This window comes from Argopecten irradians, chromosome 9, assembly GCF_041381155.1.
Source record: "Argopecten irradians isolate NY chromosome 9, Ai_NY, whole genome shotgun sequence".
Classification (NCBI taxonomy): Eukaryota; Metazoa; Mollusca; class Bivalvia; order Pectinida; family Pectinidae; genus Argopecten; species Argopecten irradians.
In genome coordinates this window covers 17,885,587-17,901,917 of record NC_091142.1, presented here as the reverse complement: position 1 = coordinate 17,901,917, position 16,331 = coordinate 17,885,587, and the positions used below count along the sequence as shown (strand labels likewise).

The 16,331-nt window shown below is 35.3% G+C and overlaps 1 protein-coding gene across 1 annotated transcript; it reads right to left on the bottom strand.

Moving 5' to 3' along the window:
- Positions 1–1,306: 1,306 nt before the first annotated feature.
- LOC138330576 (WD repeat-containing protein 76-like) lies at positions 1,307–13,809 on the bottom strand. Its single transcript, XM_069278140.1, has 6 exons — positions 12,632–13,809; positions 12,233–12,316; positions 11,963–12,018; positions 5,520–5,637; positions 3,717–3,871; positions 1,307–1,670 (listed from the first exon to the last, which is right to left on the bottom strand). Exons 1-6 carry the CDS (start codon positions 12,677–12,679, stop codon positions 1,307–1,309), a joined length of 825 nt encoding a protein of 274 aa, XP_069134241.1. The 5' UTR covers positions 12,680–13,809.
- Positions 13,810–16,331: the final 2,522 nt, after the last annotated feature.

Below are 16,331 nucleotides of genomic sequence, written 5' to 3'. Positions count from 1 at the left end.
ATTTACAATCCCCTGTCTATTAGAGACCACTATTTACAATCCCATGTCTAATAGAGACCACTATTTACAATCCCCTGTCTATTAGAGACCACTATTTACAATCCCCTGTCTATTAGAGACCACTATTTACAATCCCCTGTCTATGAGAGATCACTATTTACAATCCCCTGTCTATTAGAGACCACTATTTACAATCCCCTGTCTATTAGAGACCACTATTTACAATCCCCTGTCTATTAGAGACCACTATTTACAATCCCCTGTCTATTAGAGACCACTATTTACAATCCCCTGTCTATTAGAGACCACTATTTACAATCCCCTGTCTATGAGAGATCATGATTTACAATCCCCTGTCTATGAGAGACCACTATTTACAATCCTCTGTCTATTAGAGACCACTATTTACAATCCCCTGTCTATTAGAGACCACTATTTACAATCCCCTGTCTAATAGAGACCACTATTTACAATCCCCTGTCTATTAGAGACCACTATTTACAATCCCCTGTCTATGAGAGATCATGATTTACAATCCCTTGTCTATTAGAGACCACTATTTACAATCCCCTGTCTATTAGAGACCACTATTTACAATCCCCTGTCTATTAGAGACCACTATTTACAATCCCCTGTCTAATAGAGACCACTATTTACAATCCCCTGTCTATTAGAGACCACTATTTACAATCCCCTGTCTATGAGAGATCACTATTTACAATCCCCTGTCTATTAGAGACCACTATTTACAATCCTCTGTCTATGAGAGATCATGATTTACAATCCCCTGTCTATTAGAGACCACTATTTACAATCCCCTGTCTATTAGAGACCACTATTTACAATCCCCTGTCTATTAGAGACCACTATTTACAATCCCCTGTCTATTAGAGACCACTATTTACAATCCCCTGTCTATTAGAGACCACTATTTACAATCCCCTGTCTATTAGAGACCACTATTTACAATCCCCTGTCTATTAGAGACCACTATTTACAATCCCCTGTCTATGAGAGACCACTATTTACAATCCCCTGTCTATGAGAGATCATGATTTACAATCCCCTGTCTATTAGAAACCACTATTTACAATCCCCTGTCTATGAGAGATCATGATTTACAATCCCCTGTCTATTAGAAACCACTATTTACAATCCCCTGTCTATGAGAGATCATGATTTACAATCCCCTGTCTATTAGAGACCACTATTTACAATCCCCTGTCTATGAGAGATCATGATTTACAATCCTCTGTCTATGAGAGACTATGATTTACAATCCCCTGTCTATGAGAGACTATGATTTCTACATTTTGAAGTCCGTCTCCAACAATGATTTTGAACAACTAACCTCATCAAAAACTTCCTTCTGAATGTCTCCAACTCGCAATGTACCGTCGTAACTACAGGAGAAGAGGGATGAGGTATTCCAAGGAGAGAAGAGCAAGCAGTTGACGGGACGAGAATGGGGAGTGTAAGCTATTACACCATCTGTGGAGTGTTCACATCCTGGCATGACGTCCCATAGTCCGACGGCTCCCCACTTGTCCCCCGCGGCCACTAGGACTTTATCCTCAGACGGGTGAATATCCACAGAAAACACCCGGTTAGGTACTACCTTAGCTACTCTCTCCTCTATTAGTTTCATTTTACTGAAGGTTTTCATGAAACTTAAAAACAACCAAGAACAGAATTAACCAGTTAAATGCCTCAACAACAGCCTCTTAGACAAGAGATCCCAGAGGAATCTCGGCGCCCACCAAAGAATGATCTACGTCTGACAACAGAAGGAGGATCTTTTCTCTGCTTTTCAAACTTTTACCTCATGTTACTACATATGAAATTTGAGAAAGATCCTTTCAGTACTTTCTGAGATATATAACAAACTTCAATTATTAAAATACAAAATGGCTACCTGTCGGCTATCTTGTTAACCGATCGGTCTGAAAATACCTTATGCACAACTTAAGTCCTAGGGGAACCTACATTTAAAATTTGAGACAGATCGCTTCAGTCCTTTCTGAGAAATAGTGGTAACAAACTTCAATCATCAAAATCCAAGATAGTGGCCTGTTGGCCATCTTGTACACTTATCAGTCCCAAAATGTAATATGTATAAGAAGGGACCTAAAAGAACCTGCACATGAAATTTGAGAATGATCCCTTCAGTACTTTCTGAGAAATAGTGGTAACAAACTTTAACTATCAAAATCCAAGATGGGTGCCTGGCGGCCATCTTGTAGACCGATACATCCCGAAATCCAATATGCACAATCAGGGCTCTAGGGGAACCTACATATGAAATTTGAAAGATATCCCTTCAATACTTTCTGAGAAATAGCGGTTACAAACTTGCCATTTTGTTGACTGATCGGTCCCAAAATGCAATATGCACAACTACGGTTCTAGGGGAACCTACATATGAAATTTGAGAAAGATCCCTTCAGGACTTTCTGAGAAATAGCGGTAACAAACTTTAACTATCAAAATCCAAGATGGCTGCCTGGCTGATTGGTCCAAAAATCCAATATGCAATATTAGCGCCCTAGGGAAACCTACATATGAAATTTGAGAGAGATCCCTTCAGCACTTTCTGAGAAATAATTGTAACAAACTTTAACTATCAAAATCCAAGATGGCGGCCTGGCGGCCATCTTGTTGATCAATCGGTCCCAAAATGATAGCTATAGGGCCATAGGGGAACCTACATATGAAATTTTGAGAAAGATCCTAACAGACGGAGGGACGGACGGACGGAAGGACGATAGACCACAGACGAAAAGCGATTTGAATAGCCCACCATCTGATGATGGTGGGCTAAAAAACTATGGTCGAGATAATTTTTGTTGTCTATCTATTGACCATATGCAAGGTTTATGATAAGAAGTAAAGGAAAGCTGGAGTACCAGGAGAAATACCACCAACCTACAGTCAGCACTTTTCCAATGACTGTAGGTTCTGGCTGTAGGTCGATAATTTTTCTCCAGGTATTTGGAAACAAGTGGAGGTTAAATATAAATATATATTTGAAGTTTTATTAGAATTAGACTACACATTTTACACATATCACTTGAAAAATGACAAGACATTGTTCTTTCAAATTTTTTCATTAAAGGGCCACTACCTTTCCGAAACGGCTTTTAATTTTCAAAATAGGAATGTAAAACGAGATCAATAATTTTGTAGAGTCGCAGAAGTTATTAACTATACGTTTACTAGCACACTTATCATCACCTTCAGAACTGTTTAATTAAAATAAATAAAATGTTAATTTTCATAACGCGGGTCGTTTTATGTTTCCCGCCGTCGTCCTAAATGCCGCGCGGTATTTGACTTTCACTGCGCCAGACGACAAAACAGCGAAATGAATCTCCACTGTTATCGTATATGAGACAGGAAATCTTGCATATGTTTGGTGTTGTAACCCCATCTTAAGCCATCAATATATATTTTCTTTTGTTATTAATGTTTTTAAGAAACCTTTAAATTTTGCTCCGGAAAGGTAGTGGGCCTTTAAAAAAGAAAGGTTATTTTACTCCAAAGTAAGCACTTTGAACAAGTACAACTTTGATAAACAATTTGAATATGATTGTAAAAAAAACCTAGAAATATATACAACAATCTCTCAATGACATGGGAAAAGCAAAATAAGTAACAATTTGTATTTTTCTGAGCAAGAAGCAAAGAATGGTTTTTGTTCTGATATCAATGTTTACCTTCCAAGACTGGTTTTGTCTGGATTATCTGCCCTTGATTTCGCTCCTTTTTGTTCGAATCCTTTTAACTTCTCCATCAAAACAACATGGTCATCCAAATTTTGTTCCTTCAGCAAAATTTCTTTCATTTCTAAGGGACCACTTGGTTTTCTGGCCTTGAAAATAAATTGAAAAAAAACCCAATCAATATAAACACAATATTTTAAATCCATGTTAAAAAAGACTGGAAATTTCTGTATAAGAGTAATCTTAGGAAAAGATGGAAGCCACAGGACAGAATGGAAGCCACAGGACAGAATGGGATGTCACATGACAGGATGGGATGTCACATGACAGAATGGGATGTCACATGACAGGATGGGATGTCACATGACAGGATGGGATGGAATACAAAAGGACAGGATGGGATCCCACAAAACAGGATAGGATGCCACAAGACAGGATAGAAGCCACAGGACAGGATGGGATGCCACATGTATAAGACAGGATGGGATAGGATGCTACAGGACAGGATGCGATCACATGACAGGATGGGATGGGATGGAATGGAATGTAACGAGACAGGATGGGATGCCACAATACATGATGGGATGCCACAAGACAGGATGGGATGCCACGGAAAAGACATGTGTCTGAACCCAACAAATAGGACGCCATGAGACAGGAAGGGAGGACAGACAGATCACTGATCATGACAAAATAACTTTTAAATAGCCATTAAATAATGGGCTTAAGTGACTTTTCAAACACTGACCATGTATTCTCTATACAGTAAATCCCCGTTATATCGCCACCTTCTGTTTTCCTATATGTTGGCGATATATCGAGTTTGGCGGTATTTTTATCGGATTTGTCGTTGAAATCTTAATTAGGTCTAAATAAATAGACTTTCTAGTCAGTCTGTGTACTGTACGGCCACTTCGTATTTTGTAATATGAATAGTTCCAAAATTAAAGTAATTTCGATAGTAGTCTTTCAATAAATGTGTCAGCTTTATGTTTGTAAAATATGTAAACCGAACTCGTTTGTGCTACCACGTATCTTGCCGTAATTGCCTGCTAGCTGGTATTTTCTTGGTTACATGATATTTTTATCACGGGAAATCCCGCCCGGAAACAAAGAATAGAAGTTCTGAACAAGCGCAGTGCGGTCGTGGCCTCACTTCCGCGCACATGTCTACAAATATCAAAACAGCTACTCCGGTAATAAATGGCACTCAGACGACAATTTGATCTTACTAATAAACGGCGGATTCTTCTGCACGTACGTAATATTTCTATCGCTCTTGAAATTGCAAGTTGCATTTTATAGTCTAATATAAACAAACGGCGATATCGAGAAACAGACTTGTGGGTTCAATTAACTAACGATAATAGTACGTTAAACACATGTACAGAATTGAGTTTTATTCACCACAACTTGCGACATCTACCTGTAAAACAATAACAAAAGTGTACCCATATTGTTAATTGATTTCACTGTGTACACACGGTCGTACACGCGGCCATAGTGTGTGTAGCTGATTACCTGTCAGTCGGCAGTTGAGCACCTTATGAAAACATGTGTCACTATCAACAGAATTTGGCGATATTAACGAGGTCATTATAGTGTTATTTTAATCATTTGTTCCGCAAATGTGATGGCGGATGGCGGTAGGCGGGTTTGGCGGTAAAACGGGTGTATTTGTATGGGGGAAATCCGTTCTGAATAAATTCATGGCGATAAGCGAGTTTGGCGGTAAAACGGGTGGCAATATAACGGGGTTTTACTGTATATGATTACAGCTATATTGATTTCCCTTACATGTTCATCGACAGGCTCCGGTATGACGGGTAGTGGTGGTAGGGAGTTCCCTTCAGGGTCAATCCTTTTCAGGCGTAAACTGCTTCTCCGTGGTGGAGGAGGTGCCTTCTCCTTCTTCCTACAATTAACAATTGGTATCACCTCAAATTTTGTACTGTCTTTACAAAGAAAATGACATTCATGGAGAATAACTGAAACCCTACTCGATCTTCTTGACCCTCTCCATCCTTGGAAATTTTTTTAAAAAATAATAAAGCCCCTTTTTACTGTCGACGCGGGGAAAGGCACAGGTGAAGTACTACCCAGACAGAGGGAGGAAGTGCCTTTGATCACTACAGGCACAACTGAATGGGATAACAGTATGCGCGTGGGGATTAGTCAACTCTGACTTCATAAACCCCGCCCAATAAACAACACTGACAGTCGTGATCACCAAGATGTGATGGCGTAGTGAAAAGGCCTCTTATCATTCAATTACTGTGTAGAACAAACAACTCGACATTATAATCAACTTTACATATATAATGTATGGTAATGTCCTGGTTAATTTGATCCGATGGATAGTTCAAACACACATTTTTTCAGGAAAAAACAATAACTCTTTAGCTAGTGACAATTCGAACACGTCAAATGATCGAAGTAAAGGTAAGATTTTTGTCAGTAAATCGGCACAATGGGATCCTCAAAAATGACGATATTTTGAATATTGCCACAAAGATGTTTGAATGAAGACTGTATGACTTTGTGAAAAAACCATTATAGGGATCAACCAACTAAATAAAAAAAGACCTTCGAAATGGCCCCTGTGTATACAAGATTGAGCCCAGGATAGAATTTTAACCCGGCCGCTGATTGGCTGGCTAATTATGAATTTCAAAAGTAAAAATGTTTTCTGACAGGTAATTATTCCTAGATAACCATGATATGAATTTGGAAATTCATATTAAGATTTAGGTTCAAAATATCAACTTTGATAATGAATAGGTAAAAGCATTAGAATTTCAGGATTTTTTAGTGCAAAATGCGCCTGATTTCAATAAAGCTACCCTGGTTGGAGTTTGAGCAGAAGGACCCAAACTTTTTTTTCCATTTAGTGTTATATGAGAACCTAGACTTTAACTATAGAACACAACAGCTAACTAATATTCCTTTGTTTTAATAATACAGTACAAAACTTTAACAAAGTTTAACACTGTGGTCTATGTAAAATCATTTAGTTGGTTGCTCTCTATAATGACTTTTACAACAGATAATGACTTAAAATGAATATTTAAAGTAATAAATAAAATTAAACATTCAACATTCGGTTTTATTTTTGTCAGCCGATCAAGTTGTTAATACATGTAAACATGTGCCGTACGCTGGTTTGGAAAAGCCAGTTACGCAGTGTCATGTCGACGAGAACATTGGGTATACAGCTCCACTCAAAACAATCCACTTGTTGGCAATATTTTAACAATGTAAACGTAAACGATGCATACGTTTCATCAGTTTCAATATATTAACATATTATCTAATTTAGACGTAGACAATATGCAATCGGGGGTTAGACATTTGGACAGTTCGATTGAACAGAATGTAAACATTTTCAGCAGCAGTTTCGAAAACGCAACCGACTTTATTTATAATTAAAAAATATGTTTAGTAACGAAATATTACAATTGTATAATAGTTAACTAGATTTTCTGTGGTTTAAATAATTACGGATGTCGATGAAGATGGTAGGCCTTGATCATGATCGGTGCTGTTTTGGGGCCTTGACTACATACATCACTTCTGCTACGTGTGCATATTTAAATTTTAAAAATATGCTCACGTCAAAAAAAAATGTAGAATTCATCTTTCTGGTAAATCAGCAAAATGTGTGCTTTTCCTAGAAATTTTCTGCTTTACCTTGCTGATGTCATATATGTATCTGCATGTACTGAAACTGATTTTTGCCGATTTCAACTCAGATAGTTTGTTCACACTTTTTTTCTAAAGCTTATTCTTGGAGAAATGGACATGTTTATAGAAATGCGTCGACCAATGAAAACAAGCGCTGCATTCCCAGAATAAATTAACCACACTCGTGTGTATAGATACACAGGTAACTAGTCCATCCACATGTAGAGGAAGTAATGCAGCCAAGGCCTTTTTAAGTAGCGTCGACAGTAAGTCAAATTTTTCATTACTGTTCAGAAATGAACTTAATTACCTCACTCAGCGTTCAAAACAAAACTTGTCTTCATGACTACCTCTGTATAATGACCAACTCTGTATAATGACTGTATATATACATAGACCATCTTTATAATGACCAACTCTGTATAATGACTGTATATATACATGGACCATCTTTATAATGACCAACTCTGTATAATGACTGTATATACAAAGGCCATCTTTATAATGACCAACTCTGTATAATGACTGTATATATACATAGGTCATCTTTATAATGACCAACTCTGTATAATGACTGTATATACAAAGACCATCTTTATAATGACCAACTCTGTATAATGACTGTATATATACATAGGTCATCTTTATAATGACCAACTCTGTATAATGACTGTATATATACATAGGTCATCTTTATAATGACCAACTCTGTATAATGACTGTATATATACATAGGCCATCTTTATAATGACCAACTCTGTATAATGACTGTATATATACATAGGCCATCTTTATAATGACCAACTCTGTATAATGACTGTATATATACATAGGCCATCTTTATAATGACCAACTCTGTATAATGACTGTATATATACATAGGCCATCTTTATAATGACCAACTCTGTATAATGACTGTATATATACATAGGCCATCTTTATAATGACCAACTCTGTATAATGACCGTATATATACATAGGCCATCTTTATAACTCTGTATAATGACTGTATATATACATAGGCCATCTTTATAACTCTGTATAATGACTGTATATATACATAGGCCATCTTTATAATGACCAACTCTGTATAATGACTGTATATATACATAGGCCATCTTTATAATGACCAACTCTGTATAATGACTGTATATATACATAGGCCATCTTTATAATGACCAACTCTGTATAATGACCAACTCTGTATAATGACAGTATATATACATAGATCATCTTTATAATGACCAACTCTGTATAATGACCAACTCTGTATAATGACTGTATATATACATAGGCCATCTTTATAATGACCAACTCTGTATAATGACCATATATACAAAGGCCATCTTTATAATGACCAACTCTGTATAATGACTGTATATATACATAGACCATCTTTATAATGACCAACTCTGTATAATGACCATATATACAAAGGCCATCTTTATAATGACCAACTCTGTATAATGACCATATATACAAAGGCGATCTTTATAATGACCAACTCTGTATAATGACTGTATATGTACATAGGCCATCTTTATAATGACCAACTCTGTATAATGACCGTATATACATAGACCATCTTTATAATGACCAACTCTGTATAATGACTGTATATATACATAGGCCATCTTTATAATGACCAACTCTGTATAATGACTGTATATATACATAGACCATCTTTATAATGACCAACTCTGTATAATGACTGTATATACAAAGGCCATCTTTATAATGACCAACTCTGTATAATGACTGTATATATACATAGGTCATCTTTATAATGACCAACTCTGTATAATGACTGTATATACAAAGACCATCTTTATAATGACCAACTCTGTATAATGACTGTATATACAAAGGCCATCTTTATAATGACCAACTCTGTATAATGACTGTATATATACATAGGTCATCTTTATAATGACCAACTCTGTATAATGACTGTATATATACATAGGCCATCTTTATAATGACCAACTCTGTATAATGACTGTATATATACATAGGCCATCTTTATAATGACCAACTCTGTATAATGACTGTATATATACATAGGCCATCTTTATAATGACCAACTCTGTATAATGACTGTATATATACATAGGCCATCTTTATAATGACCAACTCTGTATAATGACCGTATATATACATAGGCCATCTTTATAACTCTGTATAATGACTGTATATATACATGGACCATCTTTATAATGACCAACTCTGTATAATGACTGTATATACAAAGGCCATCTTTATAATGACCAACTCTGTATAATGACAGTATATATACATGGACCATCTTTATAATGACCAACTCTGTATAATGACTGTATATATACATGGACCATCTTTATAATGACCAACTCTGTATAATGACAGTATATATACAAAGACCATCTTTATAATGACCAACTCTGTATAATGACTGTATATATACATGGACCATCTTTATAATGACCAACTCTGTATAATGACAGTATATATACAAAGACCATCTTTATAATGACCAACTCTGTATAATGACTGTATATACATAGGCCATCTTTATAATGACCAACTCTTTATAATGACCATATATACATAGACCATCTTTATAATGACCAACTCTTTATAATGACCATATATACAAAGACCATCTTTATAATGACCAACTCTGTATAATGACTGTATATGTACAAAGGCCATCTTTATAATGACCAACTCTGTATAATGACCGTATATACATAGAACATCTTTATAATGACCAACTCTGTATAATGACCGTATATACAAAGACCATCTTTATAATGACCAACTCTGTATAATGACTGTATATATACATAGGCCATCTTTATAATGACCAACTCTGTATAATGACTGTATATATACATAGGCCATCTTTATAATGACCAACTCTGTATAATGACTATATATACATAGGCCATCTTTATAATGACCAACTCTGTATAATGACTGTATATATACATAGGCCATCTTTATAATGACCAACTCTGTATAATGACTGTATATATACATAGGCCATCTTTATAATGACCAACTCTGTATAATGACCAACTCTGTATAATGACAGTATATATACATAGATCATCTTTATAATGACCAACTCTGTATAATGACCAACTCTGTATAATGACTGTATATATACATAGACCATCTTTATAATGACCAACTCTGTATAATGACCATATATACAAAGGCCATCTTTATAATGACCAACTCTGTATAATGACTGTATATATACATAGACCATCTTTATGATGACCAACTCTGTATAATGACCATATATACAAAGGCCATCTTTATAATGACCAACTCTGTATAATGACCATATATACAAAGGCGATCTTTATAATGACCAACTCTGTATAATGACTGTATATGTACATAGACCATCTTTATAATGACCAACTCTGTATAATGACCGTATATACATAGACCATCTTTATAATGACCAACTCTGTATAATGACTGTATATATACATAGGCCATCTTTATAATGACCAACTCTGTATAATGACTGTATATATACATAGGCCATCTTTATAATGACCAACTCTGTATAATGACTGTATATACATAGGCCATCTTTATAATGACCAACTCTGTATAATGACTGTATATATACATAGGCCATCTTTATAATGACCAACTCTGTATAATGACCGTATATATACATAGGCCATCTTTATAACTCTGTATAATGACTGTATATATACATGGACCATATTTATAATGACCAACTCTGTATAATGACTGTATATACAAAGGCCATCTTTATAATGACCAACTCTGTATAAGGACAGTATATATACATGGACCATCTTTATAATGACCAACTCTGTATAATGACTGTATATATACATGGACCATCTTTATAATGACCAACTCTGTATAATGACAGTATATATACAAAGACCATCTTTATAATGACCAACTCTGTATAATGACTGTATATATACATGGACCATCTTTATAATGACCAACTCTGTATAATGACAGTATATATACAAAGACCATCTTTATAATGACCAACTCTGTATAATGACTGTATATACATAGGCCATCTTTATAATGACCAACTCTTTATAATGACCATATATACATAGACCATCTTTATAATGACCAACTCTGTATAATGACCGTATATACAAAGACCATCTTTATAATGACCAACTCTGTATAATGACTGTATATATACAAAGACCATCTTTATAATGACCAACTCTGTATAATGACTGTATATACAAAGGCGATCTTTATAATGACCAACTCTGTATAATGACTGTATATACAAAGAACATCTTTATAATGACTAACTCTGTATAATGACCAATTCTGTATAATGACTGTATATATACAAAGACCATCTTTATAATGACCAACTCTGTATAATGACCGTATATACAAAGGCCATCTTTATATCTTTTTAACGACCACCTGCTTAATAAGACCACTTTTTGGAATCCCACAATATGGACAAAGGAACATTTGGTTACAAGATCCAATTTTTAAGTGGTTTTTGACATCTATATAGACAAAGTTGGACTTACTGTTTCAGACCACGTCTGGATGGTTTTCGTTTTGTGTCGGCCATCTCATTTTTCATCTGCAATATTGACATCAAGAGATAAATATTCAATTCACACAGAACATTGGATACATTGCTATCCATTTTTTTTATGAATTCTTCATAACAATCAAAATGATTGATAATAACAAAGATAGTGTTATTAAAAGATTAAACATTCTGAATCCTTGTTTATTACACATACATAACTTGACAGTCATTTTCTCAGCTAATTTGTGAACCAGGTTCCTACCTCTAATATACCAAGTGTAGAAAAGAAGTTGGCATTGTCTTGCATATTCTGTAGTCTTTTCTTTTCATAGAGGCTAATTCCGCTCTGAAACAAAAATGATCAGTTACAACAAGCCTGTATCTGTATGACCTTGTAGAAGATCTAGAACAAAGAAAACTACAGCTCTACAGACTCAGCCACTCCGTCGTATCTATCACTGAACAAACATCCGCTTATTTACAAATTCTGCATTTTGTTATGAATCAAAGTTTCGTGAATCAAAATTCAAATATGAATACAATTTGTACATGTTATATATATATCAATCATTCAAAAAGATAATACTTATTTTTTCTACAGAATTAATTTTCCGTCAAAACTATCACAATAGTGACTGTATATATCTCATTTTTCATTCACCTCATCCTGGAGATCCTCTTCATCACTCGACTGCGAGGTGGACTCCATCTCTTCTTTTACAGGCAGTTTTGACGTAGTTGGTCGGTTTATTTTCACCTCTTGTAACGGCTTCTTATCTTCTTCATCAACATTGACAATCTGTTCACAAGACAAACAAATAGAGGCTGCTGAGGTAGTATGTTATATATAGATATCTAAGTAGCCAACAATTCATGTGCATACACGACCATTTGAAATGAAAAGTCAAGTCTACAATACAGAAAATTAGATACAAAGAAACTAGTTCAGGGTTAAGGTTAAAGTTCACATTATTTTTGGTTTTCAGGTTTATGTTTAGAGTCAGAATTAGGGTTTTGGTAAAATTCTAGGATAATTAAGCAATAAGAGTTTTTTAATACCCCCTTAGGCACTACTTAGTACTAGGCTTGCGTCAAAACCGTTATCTGAGAGTGGGCCAGGATATGAAAGTTAAAATCATACTAAGTAAATAAAAGTCCATGCAACTCTAGATCTATTTGATTTTTCTTAATCACTCAGTTTTCGAACAGAAATTTCTATTTTCAACATTTCTTCTGCTAGGTTGAAATGTTTGGTATTTTGTGTGTTTTGTTCTGCACACTTAGTTTTTACACAAGAATTATTCTGTACATGTATGTATAACCTATCGGTGTTTTATATGCACACCTATATAGCACACAATAACATAGTATGTGCACCAAGTCCCTGTGTATGCGAGGTTGTTTGACCCTGTCAATGTAAGTGTCCTGTGGAATGTTATGTACACAAAATGGCCGGACCAGTCCAACATGACATGGACATGAACAGGAACGCAACTAAGCAACTAACACTAGCACCTGCTTTACACACTTTTAGCGTTCTCACACCTGTTTACATCATTTCACTTCCGGCTTTTCAATCTCTCCCTATCATTCTATTGCCATTGAAGATGCTTGGTGATGCGCTGACCTCTGACCGGTGTGAGGATACAGTGATTTACAGGACTCGCCTAGCTTGGTGATGCGCTGACCTCTGACCGGTGTGAGGATACAGTGATTTACAGGACTCGCCTCGCTTGACGAGTTCTGGACTCAGGATTTTTCTGTGGGACCCACCAGAATTTGGAGAACCCTCTATATTTCTTTGTATTGGGACTCATCAAAATTTGAAAATTAGTCTTCTGGACTCGCCTTAAAAAATCCTACATTAATTGCTGAGGATACATTTTGACATATTGTTTACATTTTGATCTAGTTTTACGCCGCTTCAGTTTTGAATGAACTTTCTGTGATGTGGGCTTTCATTGTACATTTAGAAACACAGACAGAAATGCTTGATAAAGTAATATTAGAAATTGTCAGTAATATAATATTAAACAGATATTTTACATGTATTTTGATGAAACGCTGAATAAGTCTCAAACCCCGGAAAAATGCTTCACAGTTCACTTCATTTGCACAAGACTAACTTTCTTCATCAGTACAATGCAAGCAACAAAACTGACAATCAATCCTTAAATGAGAAGTCATTTCTTTTAATTATTACGACATAAAACTTAAAGCTGAAGTTTAACTGTACGATTTGTGTAAAATTAATACAGAATTATTTTCACTTTGCATAATAGACACAACATTTTATCTGATAATTTGGTTCAAAGTCACCAAAATTATTTGATCTCGAGTCGGACACCAAAAATGTTCAAAATGATCTTAAGTAGGTCAATGCGTATGTAATCATTATACAATGTATGTATTGTATAAAGGCATGCAGAGGTCCTGTAATTAGTATAATATAAATTTGAAGCTTTTCATCCTTTATTTTTATAAATATTTCGTATCTATTGTTATGTTCTACTCAGTCTTTTAAGTTTCCTTTCAAGTCATGACCACCATTCTATTCGTGTAATGCAAAACACACATGGAACAACATGTGTAGCCCAACAAATAATTTTCTAGAGAAAAATATATATACAAATGTACACCCAAATTTCTCCTATGTTACTGGTGGCATTCTGTTGGTTGTGCAGTTACATATGTACTTTGTAAAGTAATGAAGTGATATCGAGTATGAAATGATATTGAGTATGCAATAGATGATTGCTCATCCATCAAAAGGACAACTTTCTCTGGCATAGCAATGGTATCATTTATCTAAAACAACGGTGACACAATACCGTTTTAAGACCACATATTAATTTGCAATAGCCATGACTCACTACTAGTTTTGAAAGTGATTTTATGATGGTAGAGCTGTCCATCCAGTCATATAAATTGGACATAGCACTTGTCAGTGGTTGTATGGTCTTCAATTTTTTTAAACGTTCATTCTCCATTAAATGTACAAATTCCATTATTAAGTGTCCTCTATCAATATGATGATTATTAAAATTTTTCTCATCATCACATTAAATATGGCCCTCGCGACGAATTTCGACTGTCCTCCTAAGCTATAATGTATTTCATAAATCATCTGTGACTAAGGAAATTGGCAAATGTTACCTTTTTTTCTATCATATCATAGATATAAGCATACGCAATGAGAGTAGACAAGTATTGGCACACAAAATGCTTAGATATTTTTTATATAACTCATTTTATCATTGTCACAAAATATGCTGGCAGATACGTTATTACCAACAAATAAAATCACCTACACAATTGATATATTATCAAATGTCCACGTTTTGTTCGTGATAATGAACTTTAATATGTATACTGACTTTTACCTTTATGGCATGCACAGGGACCTGGCACGAAAAATTTTAACCAATAGTATATAATAGTATCAAGGGTATGAACTCGGCGGTCGAGAAAAACGGACCTATTTTTTTAAAACCGTGATTATTTTAACAAGAGGCCCAGAGGGCCTGTATCGCTCACCTGGTTTTTTGTTAGTAATTATCACAAGACTCAGACAATTAGAAAAATAAGCAAAATTGACTCCCAAAGTTTAATTTTGAATCACAACCATACAATGATGCTATTGATACCATACAAATATGCTATCCAATACATAGGTTCAGAGACAAAGTAATTTATATGAAAATAGTAGCCTAATTGACCTTTTGACCTCGCATCTATTGCCGTCTAAGGCCCCGGGGGTCAGCCCTATCATTTGTACAATTTCAAATCCCAACCCTATAAGGATGCTACCATTGCATTATAAGTGCTCTTCCATTCTTAGTTGCAGAGAAGAAGTCGTTTATATGGAAATAGCTAAATTGACCCCTTTTGACCCCACCCTTCAGGCCCCCAGGGGGTCAGCCCCATCATTTGCAAAATTTTGAATTCAAACCCTATAAGGATGTAACCATTGCATTATGAGCGAAATCCCATGTTAAGTTGCAGAGAAAAAGTTATTTATATGGAAATTGACCACTTTTGACCCCGCCCCTCAGGCCCCCAGGGGGTCAGCCCTATCATTTGCACAATTTTGAATTCCCACACTATAAGGATACTACCATTGTATTATGGGTGCTATAACGTGCTTAGTTTCAGAGAAGAAGTCGTTTATATGGAAATAGCCAAATTGGCCCCTTTTGACCCCGCCCCTCAGGCCCCCTGGGGGTCAGCCCCATCATTTGTACAATTTTGAATCCCCATCCTATAAGGATGCTACCATTGCATTATGGGTGCTATCCCATGCTTGGTTTCAGAGAAGAAGTCGTTTATATGGAAATAGCCAAATTGAACCCTTTTGACCC